General features: G+C 43.3%; 1 protein-coding gene across 8 annotated transcripts in view; it reads left to right on the top strand.

Moving 5' to 3' along the window:
* SLC37A3 (solute carrier family 37 member 3) overlaps window positions 1-23944 on the top strand; it is a 48393-nt gene that overhangs the window by 9345 nt on the left and 15104 nt on the right. For all 8 annotated transcript variants that reach the window (XM_025854741.2, XM_025854739.2, XM_073899275.1 and 5 more), the window contains 6 exons: window positions 494-655; window positions 1840-1948; window positions 10521-10613; window positions 13776-13859; window positions 15913-16058; window positions 21479-21575. In XM_025854741.2, coding sequence (XP_025710526.1) covers window positions 567-655; window positions 1840-1948; window positions 10521-10613; window positions 13776-13859; window positions 15913-16058; window positions 21479-21575 — 618 coding nt within the window. In that variant the 5' untranslated portion in view covers window positions 494-566. The remainder of the gene's footprint in view (window positions 1-493; window positions 656-1839; window positions 1949-10520; window positions 10614-13775; window positions 13860-15912; window positions 16059-21478; window positions 21576-23944) is intronic.

Raw genomic sequence — 23944 nt, 5'->3', positions numbered from 1 at the left:
TTCTCCCTCTCCCTCTGCCTCTCCCCCTGCTCGTGCTGTCTCTCTCTCTCTCCCTCTCTCTGTGTGTGTCTCAATGAATAAATTTAAAAAAAAATCTTAAAAAATTTTTTTTTCTTTTTAGGGACTTGTTATAAACACAATTATCTGGTGTCAGTTTTCTGGTGTCAGCTAGCCCATATGATTTTTTTCAAGGTCTGATAATATACTATTAAAATTTTTTTTTTAAGATTTTATTTATTTATTTGACAGAAAGACACAGCGAGAGAGAGAGAGCACAAGCAGGGGGAATGGGAGAGGGAGAAGCAGGCTTCCCGCTGGGCAGGGAGCCCGATGCGGGGCTCGATCCCAGGACCCTGGGATCGTGACCTGAGCCGAAGGCAGACGCTTAATGACTGAGCCACCCAGGCGCCCCCTGATAATATACTATTATAAGTCTAAACAATACAGTTTTGCCTATTTTAAGTAATGTTGATAATGCATTTTCCCTTTCCAGAAAGAAGAAATGATGTAAATAATTCACTATCCAAACTTTAAGGTCAGAAGTGAGAAGGAAGGTCAGGAAGACTATGGCCTGGCCAAATATTTTTCGAAGAGGAACTCTGTTCTCACGGTTCAGCCATCATCATGTTGTTGTGTTCCTGCTCACCTTCTTCAGGTATGTTCGTTGCTCAAACTGTGCCCTTGGGTTTTTTGGTTTTGTTTGCTTGAGGGAGCTGGTTACTGGCACAGCAAGTGTTTAGTGCAGTGATTGGCATGGGCTTACGAAATAGGCTGGTTATTCTTTCTGCTGTGCTTTTTGGTACCTCTGAGTAGTTTTCAAGGACCATTTTGCCCATGTTTGGCAATGTCTGGAGGCATTTTTGGTTGTCACCAAAAGGGTGCCACTTGCAGTGGGTAGAGACCAGGGTTGCTGCTGTAGATCCTACAACGCATAGGCTAGCTTCCCACAGTAGAGAATTTGGGGGGCCCAAAATGTCACTAGTGCCATGGTTGAGAAACCCTGGTTTAATATACACTTAAAACCAGGAGCTTCAGAACAAAGAGTGCAAATATTCAGGGAATGCCCTGTGCATCCTTGAGCAGTAAAGATGGTACGAGACAATTGTGAGGAGCTCTAGAAACTCCTGTGAGATCCTGAGTGTTAGCATGACAGAAGGATCATCCATGTTTATGATTCTTTGGCCCTCAGTGGCTCTCTTGGGTGGTCCATAGATGCCATAAATCAGGCTGTTTGGTTTTAGGAGCCATGTTACTTATAACCCTGAGACTCAGCTATTTTGATTATTTCTTCTGGGCAGATTTTATTTGTTACTAATCTTTATTGAAGTCACCACAAATGATGTGATTTATTTGTTTGTTTTAAGGCAGAAACTAGGAAATGGTTCTCTGTGTAAGAGTTGACAGGTAATTTTGGATGCTTGCGTTAGGGATATCCATTTGTGAGGCGTGAGAGGAGACACCAATGAGAGGAAAAGACAGGACTCCAGAGAAAGCTACTTAATGGCTAATGCATCAAGGGGCCAACGGTTGTTAAAGACTTAAAATTCTTTACAGAACTGCCACCATGATTTAGAGTGGGTTGGGATCAGTCATGCATCTATCTTCTAGGTGGAGGGGTAAGTTATGAGTGAACACGGGCTCGTAATGAAGAAGAGTAATTAATTTTTTCTTTTGCTTGGCAGAGACTGTTCAATTGATAGTTCTCATAAAGCAGTACTTCTTTTTTTTTTTTTTAAGAGAAAAATTCTAAAATTAAAACAAATGGGACTATATCCGAGATTTTATTGAATGCCGTTTTCTTTGCTATTAATTCAGTCGTATTTCTTTTCTCTTTTGCAGTTATTCGTTGCTCCATGCATCAAGGAAAACTTTTAGCAATGTCAAAGTCAGTATCTCTAAGCAGTGGACCCCAAGTGCTTTCAACAAGTCAGTTAGACTGCCTGTAGAGGTAAGCAGAGCAAATGTTGGGATGGGTTTAGGAAGGGAGCCGTGCCCACCCCTAAATTCCTTTCAAATTCTTCTACTTTGTTTCGTTCATCTGCCTAGGACTCTGAAATGGCTGTTTCCTATGGCATAAAACCCAAACTATTCTGCCCAGTTTCTTAGCTTGCCCTGACTCAGGCCTTGTTTTATTTACCCTTGCATCCAGCTTCCTTCTCACTGTTTTGAAGTGACACATTTCTGTTGAGGTGGTTTTTTAATTGAATTTCACAAGTACCTGTATTCATTTCTGCCTTTGAGATTTTGCTCATATTCTTTTGTATGCTCTTTTGCTTTCTTCCCACCCATCTAAATCTTGATTTTTCCTTTGTGGCAAGATAAAATGCCACTTTTTCTTTTTTTTAAGTCATCTCTACACCCAACATGGGGCTCGAACTCACGACCCTGAGACCAAGAGGCTTATGCTCTACTGACTGAGCCAGCCAGGCGCCCCAAAATTGCCACTTTTTCTCTCAAGTTTCTTCCCACCTTCCACTGATTTTTTTCCCCTTCTGAAAGGTGTACACCATGTGTTACATAGTTTAATGTCTCAGTATTTACATACTTTCTAATTGTTTCATTTGTTTGTATCTTGCTTAAGAGTCCAGAAGTCAGGGGGCGCCTGGGTGGCTCCGTTGTTAAGCGTCTGCCTTCAGCTCAGGTCATGATCCCAGGGTCCTGGGATCGAGCCCCGCAGCGGGCTCCTTGCTTAGTGAGAGTTTGCTTCTTCCTCTCCCACTCCCCCTGCTTGTGTTCCTGCTCTCGCTATCTCTCTGTCAAATAAATAAATAAATAAAATCTTAAAAAAAAAAAAAAAGAGTCTAGAAGTCAGGCAACCTGAGTGGCTCAGTTGGTTAAGCGACTGCCTTCGACTCGGGTCATGATCCGGAGTTCTGGGATCGAGTCCTGCATCGGGCTCCCTGCTCAGCGGGGAGTCTGCTTCTCCCTCTGACCCTTCCCTCTCTCATGCTCTCTCTCTCTCATTCTCTCTTTCAAATAAATGAATAAAATCTTTAAAAAAAAAAAGTCTAGAAGTTAGGGAGTATGTCTCCACTTCCTTGAATTCATTACGGATCAGGTGAATCCCAGTTTGGAATGGAGATGCTATTCTTTACAATATCCTTAGTCAATACACAAGTCCACTCCCCTCATTCTTTACCACATTCCTTGAGTTCTACTTATGTGGGATTATACGTACATATTAATATTCTTGGCATGTCTTTTTTTTTTTTTTAAAGTTTTTTTTTTTTATTTTAGAGAGAGACAGAGAGGACAAGCTAGGGGAGGGGTGGGGCAGAGAGAGAGGGGAAGCCGACTCCCCGCTGAGTGGGAAGCCCAACCGGAGCTTGATCCCAGGACCCTGGGATCATGACCTGAGCCAAAGTCATATGCTTAACCAGCTGAGCCACCCAGGTGCCCCAGCATGTCTGAGTTCTTAAAATATTTTTCCCCTATTTGGATCAATTAAAAGTTGATAGAGATCTGAAGGTTATAGGACTATCCCCTCAATGTGATTAAGTTACTCAGTCAATTTCTTATTGAGGGTCTGTCTTGCATAAACACTGTTCTAGGCAGTGAGGATTACCCCCCCAAAAAAAACCTAGAGAAAGGATTAAAAGGGAAAAAAAAGAGCCTGTCCTCACAGAACTGATGTTCTGTTGAAGATGCTCTTGTACGATTTTTCTTCCCCACCCCCCTTTATTTAAAGTTTATTTTTGGGTGCCTAGGTGGCTCAGTTCATGATCTCGGGGTCCTGGGTTTGAGCCCTGCATTGGGCTCCCTGCTCAGCAGGAAGTCTGCTTCTCCCTTTGCCCCTCCCTCCTGCTCAAGCTTGCTCTGTGGTGTGCGCACGTGCTCTCCCTCGCAAAAATAAATAAAAAATCTTTTAAAAAAAAGTTTTTTGTTTTTTGTTTTTTTAGTAATCTCTACACCCAACATGGGGCTCGGACTAATGACTCCGAGATCGAGAGTTGCCTGCTCTTCCAATTGAGCCAGCCAGGCAACCCTCTTGTACAATTTTTCTTGAATTTAAGTTATTAGGAACTTTTTTTTAAATTTTTTTAAATTTTATTTATTTATTTATTTGAGAGAGAGAGAATGAGAGAGAAAGCACATGAGAGGGGGAAGGGCCAGAGGGAGAAGAAGACTCCCTGCTGAGCGGGGAGCCTGATGCGGGACTCGATTCTGAGACTCCAGGATCATGACCTGAGCCGAAAGCAGTTGCTTAACCAACTGAGCCACCCAGGCGCCCTAAGTTATTAGGAACTTTTAAAAGAAAAGATGTTAAGAATAGAGGGCTAGATTTTTTTTTTATTATTGTTATGTTAATCATCATACATTACCTCATTAGTTTTTGATGTAGTGTTCCATGATTCATTGTTTGCATATAACACCCAGTGCTCCATGCAGAACGTGCCCTCTTCAATACCCATCACCAGGCTAACCCATCCCCCCACCCCCCTCCCCTCTGGAACCCTCAGTTTGTTTTTCAGAGTCCATCGTCTCTCATGGTTCGTCTCCCCCTCTGATTTCCCCCGCTTCATTCTTCCCCTCCTGCTATCTTCTTCTTCTTCTTTTTTTTTTAACATAGAATGTTAAAACATAGAATGTATTATTTGCTTCAGGGGTACAGATCTGTGATTCAACAGTCTTGCACGCTTCACAGCGCTCACCATAGCACATACCCTCCCCAGTGTCTGTCACCCCCCACCACTCCAGCAACCCTCAGTTTGTTTCCTGAGATTAAGAATTCCTCATATCAGTTGATATCATATTGATGTCTTCATATCAATCCTCATTGACTTATTTCGCTCAGCATAATACTCTCCAGTTCCATCCATGTCGTTGCAAATGGCAAAATTTCATTCTTTTTGATGGCTGCATAATATTCCATTGTATATATCTACCACATCTTCTTTATCCATTCATCTGTCGATGAACATCTTGGCTCTTTCCACAGTTTGGCTATTGTGGACATTGCTGCTATAAACATTGGGGTGCACGTACCCCTTCGGATCCCTACATTTGTATCTTTGGGGTAAATACTCAGTAGTGCAATTGCTGGGTCATATGGTAGCTCTATTTTCAACTTTTTGAGGAACCTCCATACTGTTTTCCAGAGTGGCTGCACCAGCTTGCATTCCCACCAACAGTGTAGGAGGGTTCCCCTTTCTCTGCATCCTCACCAACATCTGTCGTTTCCTGACTTGTTAATTTTAGCCATTCTGACTGGCGTGAGGTGATATCTCATTGAGGTTTTGATTTCGATTTCTAGAGGACTAGATTTCACACTGAGTCTTGACTAGTGTTGTGTGCACAGTGAGTATGTCTAAATGATCAAGTGACTTGTCATAAACCTTCAGAACAGAGTGGCCTTAGAGGGGTTGTGTGCTCTGACCGCTCAGCCAGAATGGAATCTTCCTTTGTCATTATTGAAAGATGCTCACTCACCTTCTGCTTTAATACTTTGAGGAAGTTCTTTCTTGTATTGAGGGAAAACTATTCTGCTGTTTAATTTTGATCTTGGGTTTTCTTCTGAGCCACGCATAGTAGTCGATTTCCGCTACATGACAGCCTGCTGAATATTCAAAGAAAACCTCAATGGGCTGAGGTCTAGAGGAAGCCAGGTGCAAGTTTCCAAGAGTGTTTTTTCAGTGGAGTGCATGGGATGGATGTAATTCTTCTAGCAACAAGTTGTGACAACACTGGTGGAATCTTGTCTACCAGGGAAGGTTATTAGAGACTCAGTGCCCAGTGTTTTTATTGGGATTGGTCATGTAGGCACCCTGTGCCTGGCATGCACAACAATTCTAGACTCTCAGAAGGAAAGCAGGTTCAGCATAAACCACATTGTTTGTACAAACAGTTTAGGTACAGTGAACCACTCTTAGCAAGGATGGATGGGAACCCTCCCAAAATCCCAGTTCCCAGATGCCAGCCAAGGGGCTCACTTCACAAGTAGGCCCTTTTTTTTTTTTTTTTAAGATTTTATTTATTTATTTGACAGAGAGAGACACAGCGAGAGAGGGAACACAAGCAGGGGGAGTGGGAGAGGGAGAAGCAGGCTTCCCGCCGAGCAGGGAGCCCGATGCGGGGCTTGATCCCAGGACCCTGGGATCATGACCTGAGCCAAAGGCAGACGCTTAACAACTGAGCCACCCAGGCGCCCACAAGTAGGCCCTTTTGAGGAGAATAGTCTCAGGCCTGCCGTGTTTTTTGTTTGTTTTTTTTTTTTTTGAATTTTTAAAAATTTTATTATGTTATGTTAGTCACCATACATCACATCATTAGTTTTTGATGTGGTGATCCACGATCCATTGTTTTCGTATAACACCCAGTGCTCCATGCAGTATGTGCCCTCCTTAATACCCATCACCAGGCTAACCAACTCCTCCTCCCCCCAAGTCTGCCGTGTTAACTCTTTCCTGCCAGTTACTATGTCACATTATTAGCTCTTATGGGACTTGCATTAACTTTTCTGCTTAGCTGTTTATTTACTCTAATTGCTGCTAAAATAGGTTTCACCATTCTGGTTTTTCAGAACTATGGATTAAGTAGTTTGGATGGATTGGTTATATAGAAGTCAAGTTCCGACTGATCCTGGAGATGTTTGTAATTCCGTCTCTGCTGTCATGGACAGCAGTGCTGACCTTCCGTTCCTTTCTTTAGACCTTAAGGTCTGGTTTTTTTTCCTTCCTGAAGCCCACTGCTGGGAGTGGAGCTGCTGGGGCCATCTGTGCCTTTCACTCTTCCTGTGCTTCTGGGTCTGTAACTGTCAACCCTGGCTTTCCTTTGAGACCTCCTTTCTTGTCCAAAGTGGGAAGCGTTCTTAGAACTGGAAGTTTATGTGGAATTATTCTGAAAAATACTTTCTTAAGTGTCAGCATCGTCAAAAATTACTTATGATAGCTTTCATTTTTATGCATAGCTATCTTAGGTGCTTTACAAAAATAATTAAGCACATACAGTGTCTTTTCCTTGAGAATCTATAATGGATCCCGCTGATTTGCACAAACATTGAAAACAGCCAGTGAACATAACATAATATCTATGTTTAGAGATAATAAGGAGGTAATGGTTAAATTTGACAAGTCAGACAACTTGACGGGAAATTGTAAACAGAATTTTGTTCACTAAATTAAAAAGCCTTACCTCTCCAGACAGTACAGTCCTTTCATGAGAATAGTGTGGGGAGCCTCCACTGTCCAGGAGAGGGAAGCGGGATTCAGGGTGTCCTCAGCTTTCCATCTCAAGCTCATCCACAGCCACTCTTCCCCTGAAGAACCTCACGTCAACTGATACCACTCACTGTAGGCAGAGAACAGACCCCGGACGCAGGTCATCATGAGCTCATCCTCTGCTCACCACTGCTGGAAGCTCTTGTCAGTAGGTCCCCATACCATGCCTCGCCCTCACTTGAACATTCTCGCTTAGGAAACCCACACTGTCACTGTTGGTATAAGCACACAATTTCGTGTTTCCAGGAAGTGCCTCAGCATGCAGCTGTTCTCATAGATTCGTGCAAACCCTCCCCACCAGACACAGGAAACCCCCACATTCATACAGGCCGGTGGGTTCACGTGATAATTGTACATACACGCAGGCCAGTTTAAACCACTGAAGCGTGTGGGGGTTTCAGCATGGTAAAGTCATTTTGTCAGTGACTTTCATGAAACATTGGATGATTCACTCTGTTTACACGGACCATTTCTCACTAACTAGTATGTGTCTTGATTTTGACTTCTGTGATTGAAGTAAACTTTCTTTTCTAGGCTTTTTCTGTTATCCTATTTTCTGTATCTTTGTGTTAGTCCTACTTGTTTTTTTTAGTTTTTGGTTTGGTTTTGTGTTCTATTTGTTAAGTAAGCCATCAAACGTATATTTCAGCTGAATTCTGGCAGTGAAGCAGAAGAAAGCTGTTTCAAGTCTGTCAGTTCTTGTGAAAGCCACACCTGCAGGGAGTTTTGGTGACCTCTTGAGAGAATAAAGAAAAACTCCAGAATCTTCGAGCAGTTGCTTGAGGCCGTGGTCTCTAGCTCACATTGGTGTATGCCCAACAGGGCCTAGTCCTGGGTCCTGATGAACATCAGGGTCAAAGTCTGAGGGAAAATGTGGCAAAATAAGTCTAACTGGAGAACTTTAGGGCCCCGCTTAGCACACTGCTGGATCTTAGCTTTGTAGGCTCTTCTCTGTCATGGCAGCAGTGTGAGGTGGTGTTAAAGGAGCAAGACCGGTGCCATAAGCCACACAGAAGTGAGTCCCAATCCTTTAGAATCACACTTTATATATTTTGTAATTTTACTTTGTTTTAAAGATTTTTTTTTTTGCTGATTGTGATTTTTCTTCTTAATATTCTAAAGTCAGAATTTCTTTTCTGTGACAACCCATCTCAGAAATCATTTATTCCTGTAGTTCTCTAAATTTTTGCTCTGAGGATCCCAAAGAGCTTTTGGTTATGTGGGTTCATATTTTTATTTTTATTTTTTTATTTTATTTTATTTTTTTTTAAAGATTTATTTATTTGAGAGAGCGAGAATGAGAGAGAGAGAGAGAGAGTACATGAGAGGGAGGAGGGTCAGAGGGAGAAGCAGGCTCCCCGCTGAGCAGGGAGCCCGACGTGGGACTCGATCCCAGGACTCCAGGATCATGACCTGAGCTGAAGGCAGTCGCTTAACCAACTGAGCCACCCAGGCGCCCCTGGGTTCATATTTTTAGATACTTAGTGTTTTAGAAACTAAAACTAAAAATTGAAAAAAAAATATATTGGTTTTCAATAATAAAAAGGGGAGGCTTGCCTGGGTGGCTCAGTTGGTTAAGCATCTGACTCTTGATTTTGGCTCAGGTTGTGATCTCAGGGTCTTGGGGTCAAGCCCCACGTCAGGTTCCATACTCAGCACAGAGTCTACTTGAGATTCTCTCTCTCCATCTCCCTCTGCCTCTCCCCCGACCTCTAAAATAAATAATAAGTAAAATCTTTAAAAAATACATTGGTTTTTTAGTTATTTTTAAGTGAATTAAATAAACTCATAATGTGTTAACATAAATAACTTTTTATGAAAAATGATTTTTTGAAACAAAATCACTTAATGAGGAGAGTGGCATTGATTTACATTTTTGCAGATTTCATCATGTCTGGCTTAATAAAAGATAGTAGACTTTCACGTCTGCTTTTGAATTCAGTCTCTTGCAACATGATCCTTTGAACTATACGAAGAGATTTTGACCTTTGACAGATACATAGTGGGAAGGGGAGAAGTATTTTAATAGCCTTTTCAGTTAATTGTGGGCATTCATCTTTGATACTACACCAGAATTTGACAAGTGGCAGTTTCTTAGAGGTTAGTTGCCATGTGGAATCTGAAACTGTATGAATTAACTTTTTATACCCTTACATTAAGATCCATTTGTCTGTCTTTACCTTGAATGGATTCTGAAGTGACAGGCTTTATCGTTCTTTTTTGAGGAAATATCTGCCAAATACCCAAATCTGAGTAACTATAGCTTGTCTGTCAGTCATTCTTTCAAGTAAAAAAACAGTCTCCTCGCTTGCACCTCACACAGCTGCCAAGTGCTTTCCCTCAGCACAGCCCCAGTACTTTGCTGTGCCCAGTGCTGCTACACACTCTCCACTCCGGCATACAGGGTGTTAAAAATAAGTGTACTCAGGGGCCAGATTTAATAAAATTAACATTTCTTACTGCTCAACAACAAAAAATTTTTTTTAAGATTTTTATTTATTTGACAGAGAGAGCATGTGTGAGGGGGTGGAATAGAGGGAGAGCGACAAGCAGACTCTGCGCTGAGCACGGAGCCCGTGGGGCTCGATCTCACGACCCTGAGATCATGACCTGAGCTGACATCAAGAGTCCAGCGCTCAACCGACCGAGCCACCCAGGGGCCCCACTACTCCACAAGTATTTATCGAGCATTTAGCATGTACCAAGGATGTTCTTTTTTTTTTTTTTTTTAAAGATTTTATTTATTTATGTGAGAGAGAGAGAATGAGAGATAGAGAGCACGAGAGGGAAGAGGGTCGGAGGGAGAAGCAGACTCCCCGCCGAGCAGGGAGCCCGATGCGGGACTCGATCCCGGGACTCCAGGATCATGACCTGAGCCGAAGGCAGACGCCCAACCAACTGAGCCACCCAGGCGCCCCACCAAGGATGTTCTTAAGTGAAGTTGGCTTTTTTTTTTTTTAAACTGTGACCGTGGCAGTAAATATAGCGATTATTATTATTTTTTTGATATAGTGGTTAATGGTATGGTTTAGTATAACTGCCTTGTCTCCTGCTGACCCACAGGAGTTTTACCCCCCACTGCGTTTGCACCATCAAGGGAAAAGTTAAAGGACAAAAGCAGATAACATTTCAGTGTTACGCAAATAGCTTTGACCTTGCAGACCTTTCAGCAGGTTTCCTCTATTAAACCTCCCCAGGATTCTGTGAGGGTGGGCAGAGGCTGTAGATGAAGGTGCTTTGAGAAAGAGGAAGGACTGACAGGTACCAGTGGGGACTGACGTGGTTCTTGTTGTGTTGCTCTAGATTTGGAGCAGCAACCATTTGTTTCCCAGCGCAGAGGAAGCCACTCTTTTCCTCGGGACACTGGATACTATTTTCCTCTTCTCTTATGCTGTGGTAAGTTTTAGAATTTGGGGGTTTTAGGTTGAGGAAAGATGTAAATGGAAATGACGCCCAACCTTATTAAGTTTGTAAGGAATTCTAGAATTTGCTGACTGAGGAGAGTTCAGCATCGCTGAAGTTTATATTCTGTGTCCCATCCAACCATCCATCCATCCACCCACCCACCCACCCACCCACCCGTCCATTCATTTATTCATCCATTTGACAAATAATTTACTGAGCACCTAGCACGTGCCAGGTCTGTGGGAGTTCATCAGTGAGCAACACAGGAATAATCCCTAGCTTTGTAAAACTTACATTCTTGAAGTGGGATCTAAGGAAAACAAACAGTAATACAGTGCTATACATAAGCAAATAGAGAGTATGGTTGAAGGGGGTAGGTGCTGTGGAGAAAAAAGCAGGAAAAGGGGAATAAATAGCCGTGGGTGGGAGTTGTAATTTAAGTAGGATGGCTGGGGAAGACCTCAGGTTGGGGGGGGGTATTTGAGCAAAGACCTGACGTGGGTAAGTGAGGTCAGGTTGACTGGAACAGAGTGACAGGAAGTGAGGCCAGAGAAGGTATGGGGCTCAGACTTTTAGGGCTTTGGCTTTAATCTTGAGTGAGATGGGAGCCCTGGAAGGTTTTGCACAGAGGAGTACCAGGATCTGCCCTGTGTTTGGACAGGCGCACTTGCTGCCCTGGGAGACTAGACCAAAGGGCAGAGACAGAAATAAGGAGACAGGTTAGGCTATTCCAATTTTGAGGTGAAGGATGATGGTGGCTTAGATCCAGGGTGGGAGTAACAGAGGTTGGAAGAGTTGGTTTTAACTGTGTTTTGAAGGTAGAACCAATAATTCTTTTTTTTGTTGAATGTGAAATATAAGAGAAAGAGAGGTGTTGAGAAGGACTCTAGGGAGGAAATATCACGACAGAGTGGAAGACGATGGGGAGGGTAGGCTGTTGGGGAAATGTCTTTTGGACATGTTATGTGGGAGATACCTATTGTTGCCCAAAGGATGAAGAATAGACACTAGATTATGTGAATCTGGAGTTCAAGGTAGAGGTTCAGGCTGGTGGTACAAATTTGAGAGTCCTTGGCATCTAGATAATTTTCAGTTACAAGTTTGGATGAAATCATCAAGGGAACGGGTGAGGATAGAGAAGAGGAATAGGGCTTTCTGTACTTAGAGGCAGGGGACATGAGGAATGGGTGAGCAGGGCTGAGGTGGAGCAGTCAAGGAGGAGAACTGTGGGATGGTGGTGTCCCGGCAGCCATACCAGCAGGGCAGGGGCTAGTTCCCTGTCTTGAGGTCGTGGTCTTGGTTGGGGCAGCTGGGATCTCTCTGTGGTTGTAGGGAGCAAGTCTGGTGGTTGCTGAATTAAGGCTGTGGGAAGTGGTGGTAGCCACTGGACCCACGCACCATGCGTGGTCCTCCTTTCTTCCCAGTGTCTGATTTCCTCTTTTGAAAATGTGTACAGTTATACAAAAGCCTTTTTTCTTTAAAGGTTTACTTCTCTGAGTGAGAGCATGTGTGCACATGCAAGCAGGGGGAGGGGCAGAGAGGGAGAGAGAGAGAGAGAGAGAGAGAGAATCCCAAGCAGACTCCCTGTCAAGCTACATGGGGCTCAATCCCACAACCCCAAAACCATGACCTGAGCCGAAATCAAGAATCAGACACTTACAGACTGAGTCACCCAGGTGCCCCATAAAAAGCCTTTTAATTACGAATGTCCAAGTGATGTGAAATACCCGGTGAAAGTCCTAAAGTACTCTCTGAATATTTATTTGGGCAGTTATTGGAATGTCTTCTTCAAAGAGGAAACTTGTAGAAACAATTGGAGCAGGCCTTAGATCATGTAGCCATGCTCCCTACCCTGGGCGTTTTCTGTATGAAATGCCAGTATAGGGTCATCCGGCTTTGGCTGGAGCACTCCCAGGGGTGCTTCTCTTTGAGCCTTTTATGGAGTATTTTAAGAAGCGGTGTAGTCTAGTGCAAAGACCAGCTCTACCACTGTCAACTAGCTGTGTGAAACTTTTTTGAAATGGAATTTAACCTTCTTTTGATCTTTAGTTTCCTCTTCTATAGAGTTGTGATAATACCTATCCCTAGGATTAAATAGATTTAGGAGATAAAAGGTACCATGAAACGTCAGTGATCATACTTCTTTATATCAAGCTGCATGTCCTTCTGTAGCTTCCAGGCGTCATGCAGGCATTTGGAACAACACAGAATGAATTGAATCCCTAATCTGAAACACTGAGAGATTTTCTTCACACCCTTTACTATATTTAGCATAAGACATGTGAGTGGCAGCTATAGAGCACAGAATCGAAAGCTTACAGGTGCCTCTTTTGAGGTTGTGACAGGTTGACCATAATGAGACACATCATGTAAATTTTCTCTCATGTAGATGTCAGTTGATCAGAAACACTTGTATCTGGATTTAGGTTTTCAGTCAGGGTGTTTATTCATTTTACATATTTATGGAAGAAACTTAAGTGTATTGCCCTGGGCTTTTTAGTTTGCCTTGCTACCATGACCCAGGTTTTTATTTCCGGCCACTTAGTGGGAGGAGAGCAGAAGGCAGAACATTTGTACTTATCCTCAACTAATTACTGTCTTGGCGTCCCGACTCTCCCCGCCTCGTGAGGTCATGAAACCCAAAGGTCAGATTAAACAGGCAGTGCCTGTGCCCCAGAAGCTTCTGTGGTGCAGGACATGTTGTAACATATCTTGATTCAGAATGCAGATGGCTAAGAGCAGCCTCTGGGAATGCAGATAACTGATCTTTAAGAGTTGATCTGTTCTAGAAAATGAAATATATTTGTGTGCTTGTTTTATTAGTATTCCTAGTTTTGTTCCATTTTGTTTTTATTTTTATTTTTCCAGTCTCCTTTTAGGCAGTGAGGGGGATCTGCTTTTGGTAGAATCAAAGTTCACACTGGATTACAATATTTTGGTGCGTGAGTTGGTTTATAGTATAATGTGCAGAAGTGCACTGTCATTTCATGAAACGTTTGTGAAACTGATGGAGACAGCTAGTCTGGGCATAAGAATGAAGCCTAATTTTGAGTCATGTTAGTGTTTTATTTCCCTACTTGCTTGGCAAAACATCTTCCTTTTGTCAGGCTGTGCTGTTATTAAGAGCTGTAAAATAAAATGCTTTATTTTTAGGGCCTTTTCATCAGTGGAATTGTTGGAGATCGGCTTAATTTACGATGGGTTCTGTCTTTTGGCATGTGCTCTTCTGCGCTAGTGGTAAGTTGAAAAGGTATCATCATCATCATCATCATCATCAATATCATCATCTTGGTTGGGTATTTTAGAATCCAAGTACCCCCCCTATTTCTATATGTAGAATAGAAAAGTAAAATTAATCTTCAGGTTTTTTTATTTTTATTTATTTTTAAAGATTTTATTTATTTATTTGACAGAGACATAGCGAGAGAGGGAACACAAGCAGGGGGAGTGGGAGAGGGAGAAGCAGGCTTCCCACGGAGCAGGGAGCCTGATGCGGGGCTCGGTCCCAGGACCCTGGGATCATGACCCGAGCTGAAGGCAGACGCTTAACGACTGAGCCACCCAGGTGCCCCCAGGGGAGTCTTTTTAAAGTGAGATTTGGATCAGGCCCCTTCCATGGCTCGGCACCAGAGCCACACATAAATAGTATACGTGCTGCCAAAATGAGCACAAGAGCCAAGCATAAATAGCACGGCATTTGGTGCTCTTGAGAACCGGGTCATGGCCCGTCTTGACAGTCATGTCTGTCACTGCACTTCACCACTTGGCTCTGGCCAAACTATTTTCTATGGTCCTTACGTATCCTGTGCCTTTCTGCCTCACTACGTTTGCACTTGCTCTTCTTCCTGCCTTGAATGGCTCTTTTCAGCTCTCCATAGTCTCACTCAATGTCACCAGCAAGTTATTGGCCAAATGGCACTTCCTTCACAATGTCTTCCTTTACTGACCTCATTCATTCTTAAAAGTAATCGGTTCCTCTTCTGTGCTCCCCCTCCTGTGTTTCTTTGAAGGCACTGAGGTTGTCGACGAGGTAGTCCACTGATTTCTGTATCATTCTTGCTTTCCCCAGGAGTCTGTGGCACGGTGGTTGAGGTCACAGATTTCCCAAGACCTGGACTCCCTGGGTGTCTGTCCCTCATCTGCCCTCTCCCAGGTGTGATTGCTGTGTGCTTCAGCCTTCTCGTTTGAGTACCTCCTGCCAGGCTCGTAGGGACAGTTATATGGGTTTCTGTGTGTGAGGCTTGTGAACAACGCCTGGCTAATGAAGTGCCAGAGAGGCCAAGATCCACGTTTGATGCATCTTTTTTTTGTTTCCTAGCTCCTAGTGAGGAATTTTTGTTGGTTGAATGAAAGCATGGAGTTAGATTAGACCCAATTTTATTATTGCTTTCCAGTATCTGCTGTTTGAGAGATTGACACACTTCACTTATTCATGGCCTGCTGACCCACATGTATATACATATTGTTTTAAAACCTGTGTACATTTTGTTTTGCTTTTTCACAGTTTTTGAAAAATTGAAGTATGTGCATAAACTCACCCTTCTTGGTGTGTAGTTCTGAGTTTTGACAAACGAGCATAGTTGTGTCACCACCACTCTCTCCCCGACCTCTCCCCCAGCCTCTGGCAACCACTGACCATTTTTCTGTCCTTACAGTTGTGCTTTTTCCAGAATGGAATCCTACAGTATTGTACATACTAGTTTTTAGCCCATGCATAATATTCCAAAAGAAACTTTGACTACTGATAAAACATCCACTTTAGCAAAATGCCAAAAGAAAGTCAGTGACTTGGAGAATGCTCCTGAATTACTGTGCAGATCACAGGTTACACTGGTTCTCTTAACGGTTGCAGTAAGGACCGTAGCTGGCGCGTCCTGGTCCCCACAGTGTGCATGGCACTGCCCTGACCACACATATGTGACCTCAGTCAGTCCCTATAATAGTCCTCCACACACATGCACCTGGGGACGAGAAAACAGAAAGCGTTGTCTAATGAAGTTGAACAACGAGGATTGAACTTCTTAGAGCTTCAGACACAAGTCAGACAAGGGTAATCATTAACGAGCATCGTGTTTGACGTCTCTGGTCAGTGGTGGTGGTTTGGTGGGTGTCTCACTCACTCGGTGCTGCTCTGAACAGGAGCATCTGAAGAGTCGGCACAGGTCTCTTAGGACCTAGACCTTTGAATGTGTCTCTTCACGCACAAACGTAAGCGTGGTAGGCAGTTGGGAGTCCCTAAAGGTGTCTGTGTGGATGTCACATGTTCCCTTTTCTTCCCTTCGTCTCTCAGGTGTTCGTCTTTGGCACAGTCACAGAATGGCTGCATTTCTACAACAAGGGGTTCTACTGCTGTCTGTGGATTGTAAATGGCCTGCTGCAGTCCACTGGTTGGCCCTGCGTGGTTGCTGTTATGGGCAACTGGTTTGGGAAAGCTGGGTATGCCTCTCCCTTCCTCTTTAATTTCTCTTTTTAAGTGGTTTTAATTTGAGATTACTCAGACTTGTCATCATTTCAGTCGATCTTTTCGACACTGCCCGCATCTTTTCTCTGTTTTAGAAAGTTAGACTAGTTGAGAGAGAGAAGCTTTCATGTTGGAGTGCATTACAGGAAATGGTGTGGACTTGGGGGATGGCGTAGCCCAGTGAGTCACGTTCTTTTTCTTTATTTTTTGAGAGAGAGAGAGAAGGCGCAAATGCACGCGAGCAGGCGGAGGGGCAGAGGGAAAGAGAGAATCTTAAGCAGGCTCCACACCCAGCATGGAGCCTGACATGGGGCTCGATCTTACAACCGTGAGCTGAAATCAAGAGTTGGATGTTTAACCAACTGAGCCACCCAGGCATCCCAGTGAGGCACTTCTTAATACTTCACTGGCCATGGTCAGATTTTGAGCGTGGCTAAGGCATTACATCTCAATTTTTAATAAAAAATCTTCCCTTTACAGAACATAAGTAACATAACATGATAAAATAAATCTCACATGCCATCCCATCATGTGTCTTCCTGTGGGTTTTGCCTTCCCTTCTCTTTTTTGAGACTCACTGGTCTAGTTTTACCTTCTTACATTAGAGGTGAAGAAACTGGGGCACCTGGGTGGGTCAGTCGTTAAGTGTCTGCCTTCGGCTCAGGTCATGATCCCAGGGTCCTGGGATTGAGCCCTGCGTCAGGCTCCTTGCTCAGCGGGAAGCCTGCTTCTCCCTCTCCCACTCCCCCTGCTTGTGTTCCCTCTCAAACTGTGTCTCTCTCTGTCAAATAAATAAAATCTTTAAAAAAAATAAATAAATAAAGGTGAGGAAACTGAGGCCAAAAATTACCTATGGGATTTGCCTAAGATCACATAACGAAGACTCTAATAAGATGCGGATGAAGAATGCCAAAATTTGGGACTTAAAAGCCCAAATTGGACATTTTTTCCCCTAAACCTTCAAGTAGTTGTCAGATGGTGTATGAGTTTATGTGTGATGCAGGCCACGGCATGAGGGTGGGCATCTGCTAGAGTATTTTCCATGCTACCAGGAAGAAGAGCTATATTTCATTTACAGGATGGAAAATAACTTGAGATACTCAAAGACTTGGCTTTGTTGTTTGCCTTTTTGGTGACGTTCTGATTTCAGGAATATTATTAATTTGGATTTCTTTCATTTTTCCTGGATAAATATTTATATATTGTGAGATACACATTTATTTCATCTATGGCTTGGTCTTTTTTGTTTACTCTTTTACCATAGGCCAGTGTATGCAACAGACATTATCCACCCACCAAGTGATCAGTGCATGCTCTGCCTGGCTTCCCTTGGGTTTCCAGCCTCCCTAGTTTCATGATGGGAGTCATGATGCCTGCTGGCTAAGGATCTGTAACATCATGAAAGTTTACCTGTGAACTTTCTTGCGGGTGGAATAAGTGCCACTTAATGAGAATACTCTGACTATACTTCAGTGTGCTAGTGACTTCTTTTTTTTTAAGATTTTATTTATTTATTTGACAGAGACAGCAAGAGCAGGAACACAGGCAAAGGGAGTGCGAGAGGGAGAAGCAGGTTTCCCGCCGAGCAGGGAGCCCGATGTGGGGCTCAATCCCAGGACCCTGGGATCATGACCTGAGCCGAAGGCAGATGCTTAACAGGATGAGCCACGCAGGCGGCCCTCGTTTTTTTTTTAAAGATTTTATTTATTTATATGAGAGAGAAAGCATGAGCCAGGGGAGAGGCAAAAGGAGAGGGAGAAGCAGGCTCCATGGCAGACTCCCTGCTGAGCATGGAGCCCAACCTGGGGCTCAATCCCAGGACCCCATGATCACGACCTGAGCCAAAATCAATAGTCAGCTGCTCAACCAAATGAACCACCCAGGTGCCCCTCAACTAGTTTCTTCTCAAATCATGTCTTTGGTTAGCCAGTGTTATTCAGAGCCTGACCTTCTGACACTTTCCTCCAGGACCCTCTTGCTAGGTTTTATATATTTTAGAGGACCAGGGCAGGGCGTTTGAACACTGGGGAGAACATAGAGATTATCTAGTTCAAATTATTTGTTTTCTAGGTAGAAAAAGTTGGGACCCCAGGGAATTAAGTGATCTGTTGAAGACATTGCCTTAAAAAGCTGTTAACTTCGGATGAATCATGCCCCTTTATCAGGGTCATAGTTTTTATTTTTTAAAGAAGATTTTATTCGTACATAATCTGTACACCCATTGTGGGTCTCAAACTCACAACCCTGAGATCAAGAGTCTCACACTGTGCTGACTGAGCCAGCCAGGCGCCCCCAGGGTCATAGTTTTTAAGCAGATTTAGGCTTGTCAAACTAACATGTACACTCGTGCAGTACCAACCCCTTTTGCACATAGCACTGAGCTCAGTGCTGTGAGGAGCATAGCATGTTCTAGTTGAGAACACTGGCCGTGACCCGCTTGAGATCGCACAGCTAGAAGCAGCAGAGCTAGGACTTCTGAACAAACTATTTTTCACTCTGCTGTGTTGTCTTCCTGTTCGCTTCTAAGACGCCTTCTGTCTCAGTGAGGTTATAAAAATGTTTAAGGAGCGAAGAAATCTAGGGGTGCCTGGGTGGCTCAGTCGTTGGGCATCTGCCTTCGGCTCAGGTCATGGTCCCAGGGTCCTGGGATCGAGCCCCACATCGGGCTCCCTGCTCAGCGGGAAGCCTGCTTCTCCCTCTCCTACTCCCCCTGCTTGTGTTCCCTTTCTCGCTGTCTCTTTCTCTGTCAAATAAATACATAAAATCTTTAAAAAAAAAAAGCTAAATAATCTAGACTTAACATAGTGTGATATTAATAGAGGGGCACCTGGCTGGCTCTGTCAGAAAAGCATGTCACTCTTGATCCCGGGGTCATGAGTTTGAGCCCCATGTGGGGTATAGAAATTCCTTATAAAAAAAAAAACACATTTAAAAATATATGTATCAGGGCGCCTGGGTGGCTCAGATGGTTAAGCGTCTGCCTTCGGCTCAGGTCATGATCCCGGAGTCCTGGGATCGAGTCCCGCATCAGGCTCCCTGCTCTGCGGGGAGCCTGCTTCTCCCTCTCCCTCTGCCTGTGCCTCTCTCTCTCTCTCTCTCTGACTCTCATGAATAAATAAATAAAACATTTAAAAAATAAATATATATGTATCAAATAGAATAAAATACAAATTTTGATGTTAAAAAAATTAATTTGGGGCACCTGGCTTACTCAGTCGGAAGAGCATGTGACTCTTGATTTCAAGGTCGTGAGTTTGAGCCCCATGTTGGGTGTAGAGATTATTTAAAAATAAAATCTTTAAAAAACAAATTAACTCATCTTTCTTTTACCAGCCCTACTGCCATTGCCTGTGTTCAGAACTAATCATTTTTCTCCAGGACTGTTGTAATAGCTAGTTTTCCTTCCACTCGATTCTTTACCTTCCCCCCTCTTTTTTAAATGGATTTATTAAGATATGTAATAAGCTGCACATATTTAAGACGTACCATTTGATGAAGTTCAGCCTGCATACATCCTTAAAACCACCATCACAGTTAAGAAAATGGGCATATGCATCACCCCCAAGAGTTTCCTCATGCCCTTTGGTAGTTCCTCTCCTCCCTCTTCCTGTTACCTTCTCCCTCCCTCCCATTGCCATCTCCAGGTAACTGTTGATCAGCTTTCTGTCACTTTAGGTTAATTTGCATTTTCTCAAATTTTATATAAATAGAATCAGACAGTATATACTGTTTCTTGTCTACTTTCATTCAGTGTAATTATTCTGAGACCCAGTCATGTTGTGTGCATCGATAGTTCATTCCTTTCTATAGCTGAACAGTAATCGATTGTATCACAATTTATCTTTTCACCTGTTGGTGAACATTTGGGTTGTTGTCAGTTTTTGGCTATTACAAATAAAGCCCCTGTGAATGTTTGTGTACAAATCCTTGTATGAACATATGCTTTCATTTTCCTTGGATGAATATGTCAAAGTGGAATGGCTGGGTCATATGGTAGGTGTGTGTTTATCTTTTTAAGAAACCTCGGTTGGGATGCCTGGGTGGCTCAGTCGGTTAAGCATCTGCCTTCGGCCCGGGTCATGATCCCGGGGTCCGGGGATTGAGTCCCATGTCGGGCTCCCTGCTTGGCGGGGAGCCTGCTTCTCTCTCTGCCTGTCACTCCCCCTGCTTGTGCTCTCTCTCTGACTCAAATAAGATCTTTAAAAAAAAAAAAGAAAGAAAGAAACCGGCGGACTCTTCCAAAGTGGTTTTTACCATTTTACATTCTCTTCAGCAGAGTGTAAGGGCTCTAGTTGCTGTGTCTCTTGCCAACACATACATGTGGTCTTTTCTCTTTTAGCTATCCTAGTAGGTATGTAGTACAGCATTGTGGTTTTAATTTGCATTTTCCTAATGTTTGGTGATGTTGAACACCTTTTTATGTGTTTATTTGCATCATGTTTTTGTGTGCATGAAGCCTCTTTTTCAAAAACTTTCTTTTTTTAAAAAAACTTTTTATCTTGAGATGATTGTACATTCATACTATTTAACATTTTATTGGATTTTTTTAAGATTTAATTATTTATTTTTAAAGATTTTTTTAAAATTTATTTGATATAGAGAGACACAGCGAGAGAGGGAACACAAGCAGAGGGAGTGGGAGAGGGAGAAGCAGACTTCTCACTGAGCAGGGAGCCCGATTCGGGGCTGGATCCCAGGACCCTGGGATCATGACATGAGCCAAAGGCAGACACTTAACGACTGAGCCACCCAGGCGCCCCGAGATTTAATTTTTTTAAAGTGATCTCTACACCCAACATGGGGCTTGAACTTACAACCCCAAGATCAAGAGTTGCACGCTCCACCTACTGAGCCAGCCAGCGCCACTGGATTGTTTTTGTATTACTGAGTTTTGAGAGTTCTTTATATTCCAGATGTGAATCTTTTATTAGATAAGCGATATGCAAATATTTCCTCCTACTCTGTGGCGTACTTTCAAAATTCTCTTAACAGTGTCTTGTGATGCGCCCGAAATTGAACTTTAGTGTAATATTATTTTTTTTTTTAAAGATTTTATTTACTTATTAGAGAGTATGCACATGAGAGAGAGTGAGAGAGAGAAAGCAGGAGCAGGGATGGGGAGAGGGAGAGGCAGACTCCCTGGGACCCTGGGATCATGACCTGAGCCTAACGCAGACACTTAACCAACCACTGAGCCACCCAGGCACCCCTAGTTTAATGCTATCTTAAAGTGACCTGATGTTTTGTCATTTGGGTATAATTTAAAAAAATCTTAAGATAGAATGTTGATTCTTTGGAATGTGAACTTTCACGGTTTTGTCCATTTTGTATTTGAACTGCACCAGAATTCATTCCGATTCTGTTGTCTTCTGTTTGTCACTGTTCTCTGTCTTAGACGAGGAGTTGTTTTTGGTCTCTGGAGCGCCTGTGCTTCGGTGGGCAATATTTTGGGAGCATGCCTAGCTTCTTCTGTTCTGCAGTACGGGTATGAGGTAGGTATTTCCTTCTAACTTTTTCTTGAGTACATATAATATGTTTTGTTTTTTAGGAAATAATACTGTGGCCATCTAGAACTGTGTAGAGCTGTGTTTGGGTGGGGCAAGGCTTATATTAAAAGTAGACAAACTTCTGAGAATTTCAAACACAGAAATTATTCTTGGAAAAAATACCAAGTCTAAAGACAGTATAATCAAGTGGGAAAAAAGTATTTGCAATTCATGTCACAGATCAAGAGCTAATCTCCCTAATATGTAAAGAGGACCTGCAAATTGATAAGAAGACCAACAATACACAAAAAGAAAGGTAAAGGATTTGAATGTGTTGTTCAAATAGAAATGGCTTTGAAATAGGTGACAAGATATTCCACTTCATTTGTAACTTATTCACTGTCCCATTCAGTAAATACATATCACAGTTCTCTAAGTGCCCCTAGGCAGTAGAGAATAGAGCACTGGCCAAAAAAGAAAAACTTTGCCCTGTGGAGCTTAGGTGTTATTTGGTGGAGAAATGCAAATTAAAACTACACTGTAAAAAAGAAAGAAAAAGAGAAGAAAGAAACTATGCTGTATACTTATTATATTGGTAAGAATCTATAAACTTGATACCATTTTGTGCTTATGAGGATTGACCCCTCTTGGAGTCAGTCTGAGACTGTCTATCAAAATGACACCTGCTCTAACCGAGCTGTCCACCTCCATGAATTAATCCCACGGGTGAATATACTTCCACGTGTACAAAGTGATGTATCTACGTGGTTATTTCAGTGTTGTTTGTAAGAGCAAAAAACTGGTTACAAATGTGAACCAGGAGGGAGACACAGTGTGACACATCTGTGCAAGGGAAGGTGGCACAGCTGTGAAGTGGAATTCGGAAGTGCTCTGGGTCCTGATAGGGAAAGTTCTCCAAGGTTTGTTAAGTGAAGCAAGCCAGGGTACAGAACAGTGTGTGCTGAACGATGCCATTTTTGTAAAATGGAGGAAGAATCAGAGTATATATTTGTATTGGACTGTATTTCTAAAACAGTCTCTGGGAAGTAGAAATCAAATAACAGCAATGGTTATATGTTAGGGAAATGGGGATTAAGTGGACGGGGGAAGAGGTGGGAGGGAGAGATTTTACTATCCATCCACTTTTTGTTGCTTGGATCATGTGGAAGTGTGATGTATTCAAAACCCTAAATAATTAAAAGTAAGTGTAGTTGCTCTTTTAAAAAGTAGATAAATTGGGGCGCCGGGGTGGCTCAGTCGTTAAGCGGCTGCCTTCGGCTCCGGTCGTGGTCCCAGGGTCATGGGATCGAGCCCCGCATCGGGCTCCCTGCTCAGCAGCGGGAAACCTGCTTCTCCCTCTCCCGCTCCCCCTGCTTGTGTTCCCGCTCTCGCTGGGTCTCTCTCTGTCAAATAAATCAATAAAATCTTTTTAAAAAATAAAAGTAGATAAATTTTGAAATAGTTCACCAGGTGTTTGGTCTCAGAAGAATTTTGGTCGAGTTTGGCTCAACGAGAAGTCCTTCCTGTATTCCCAGTCACCTTTATTCCGGGCTTTTTGGCTTTGCGTCTGGATTGTACTAATTGGGCTCAGATGGGAATTTTGGTTCAAGTGCGGCTCCCAGATTTGGCTTCTGGAAACACTAATTTTGTCACTGTGTTTTCCAGAAATTTATGTCCATATCAGGGCCCATTCCCTATTAAATAAAATTCCGCTGTGCAGCCTGGCTTTTGAGGTTCTTTAATCTTGATCTCACCCTTTCCTAGCAGTTTTATTCCTGGCTGTCCCTTAGCAGAAGCCCCCGCTTTGACCCCGCGGGAGGCTTTCTCTCTCATTCGCACCCTGTCCCTTTGCTTCAGGTGTGCTGGGACGGACCGTAAGTTGCCTTTTCAGCTCTTCCTGAAGACACCGTGTTGCTGCGCCAGGATGTTTAGCTGTTTCCTTCGATTTGTGTTTCTTATTAGGACTGGGCCTTCCCCTTTATTCGCCTACTTGATGCCTTGTACTATGGTTTGGTGTATTGTTTAATCCCCTCAACTGGATAGAATAGTTTCGAGGGCAGATAGTGTCTCTTGTGGGAAGCTCTGTGGGACAGAGAATGAGGTTTTGGAGCCAGTCCTGACTTCACAGTTGTGGTGGTACCACTCACTGTCCCTGGGACCTTAACTGGCCTCTCTGAGCCTCCGGGGGAAAATGCGTGGAAAACACAAGTGAAACAGCTCCGTGCCTGGCACAGCCTGAGCACTCAGTGCTCATTTCCTTCCCCATCGCCCTCTTCTTCCCACCCGATCCCCCGCCTTCCCCACACGTGCTTCTAGTGGGTGTGCTCTAAGCAGTATCCCAGGTGTGCAAACAACACCTCTCTCCTCTTCTCCAG

Source organism: Callorhinus ursinus, unplaced genomic scaffold, assembly GCF_003265705.2.
Source record: "Callorhinus ursinus isolate GAN/ISIS: 27379988/994484 unplaced genomic scaffold, GSC_fseal_2.0 scaffold12, whole genome shotgun sequence".
NCBI classification, from domain to species: domain Eukaryota; kingdom Metazoa; phylum Chordata; class Mammalia; order Carnivora; family Otariidae; genus Callorhinus; species Callorhinus ursinus.
The sequence above is the reverse complement of the archived record's forward strand: the minus strand, read 5'-3'. Positions and strand labels throughout refer to the sequence as shown.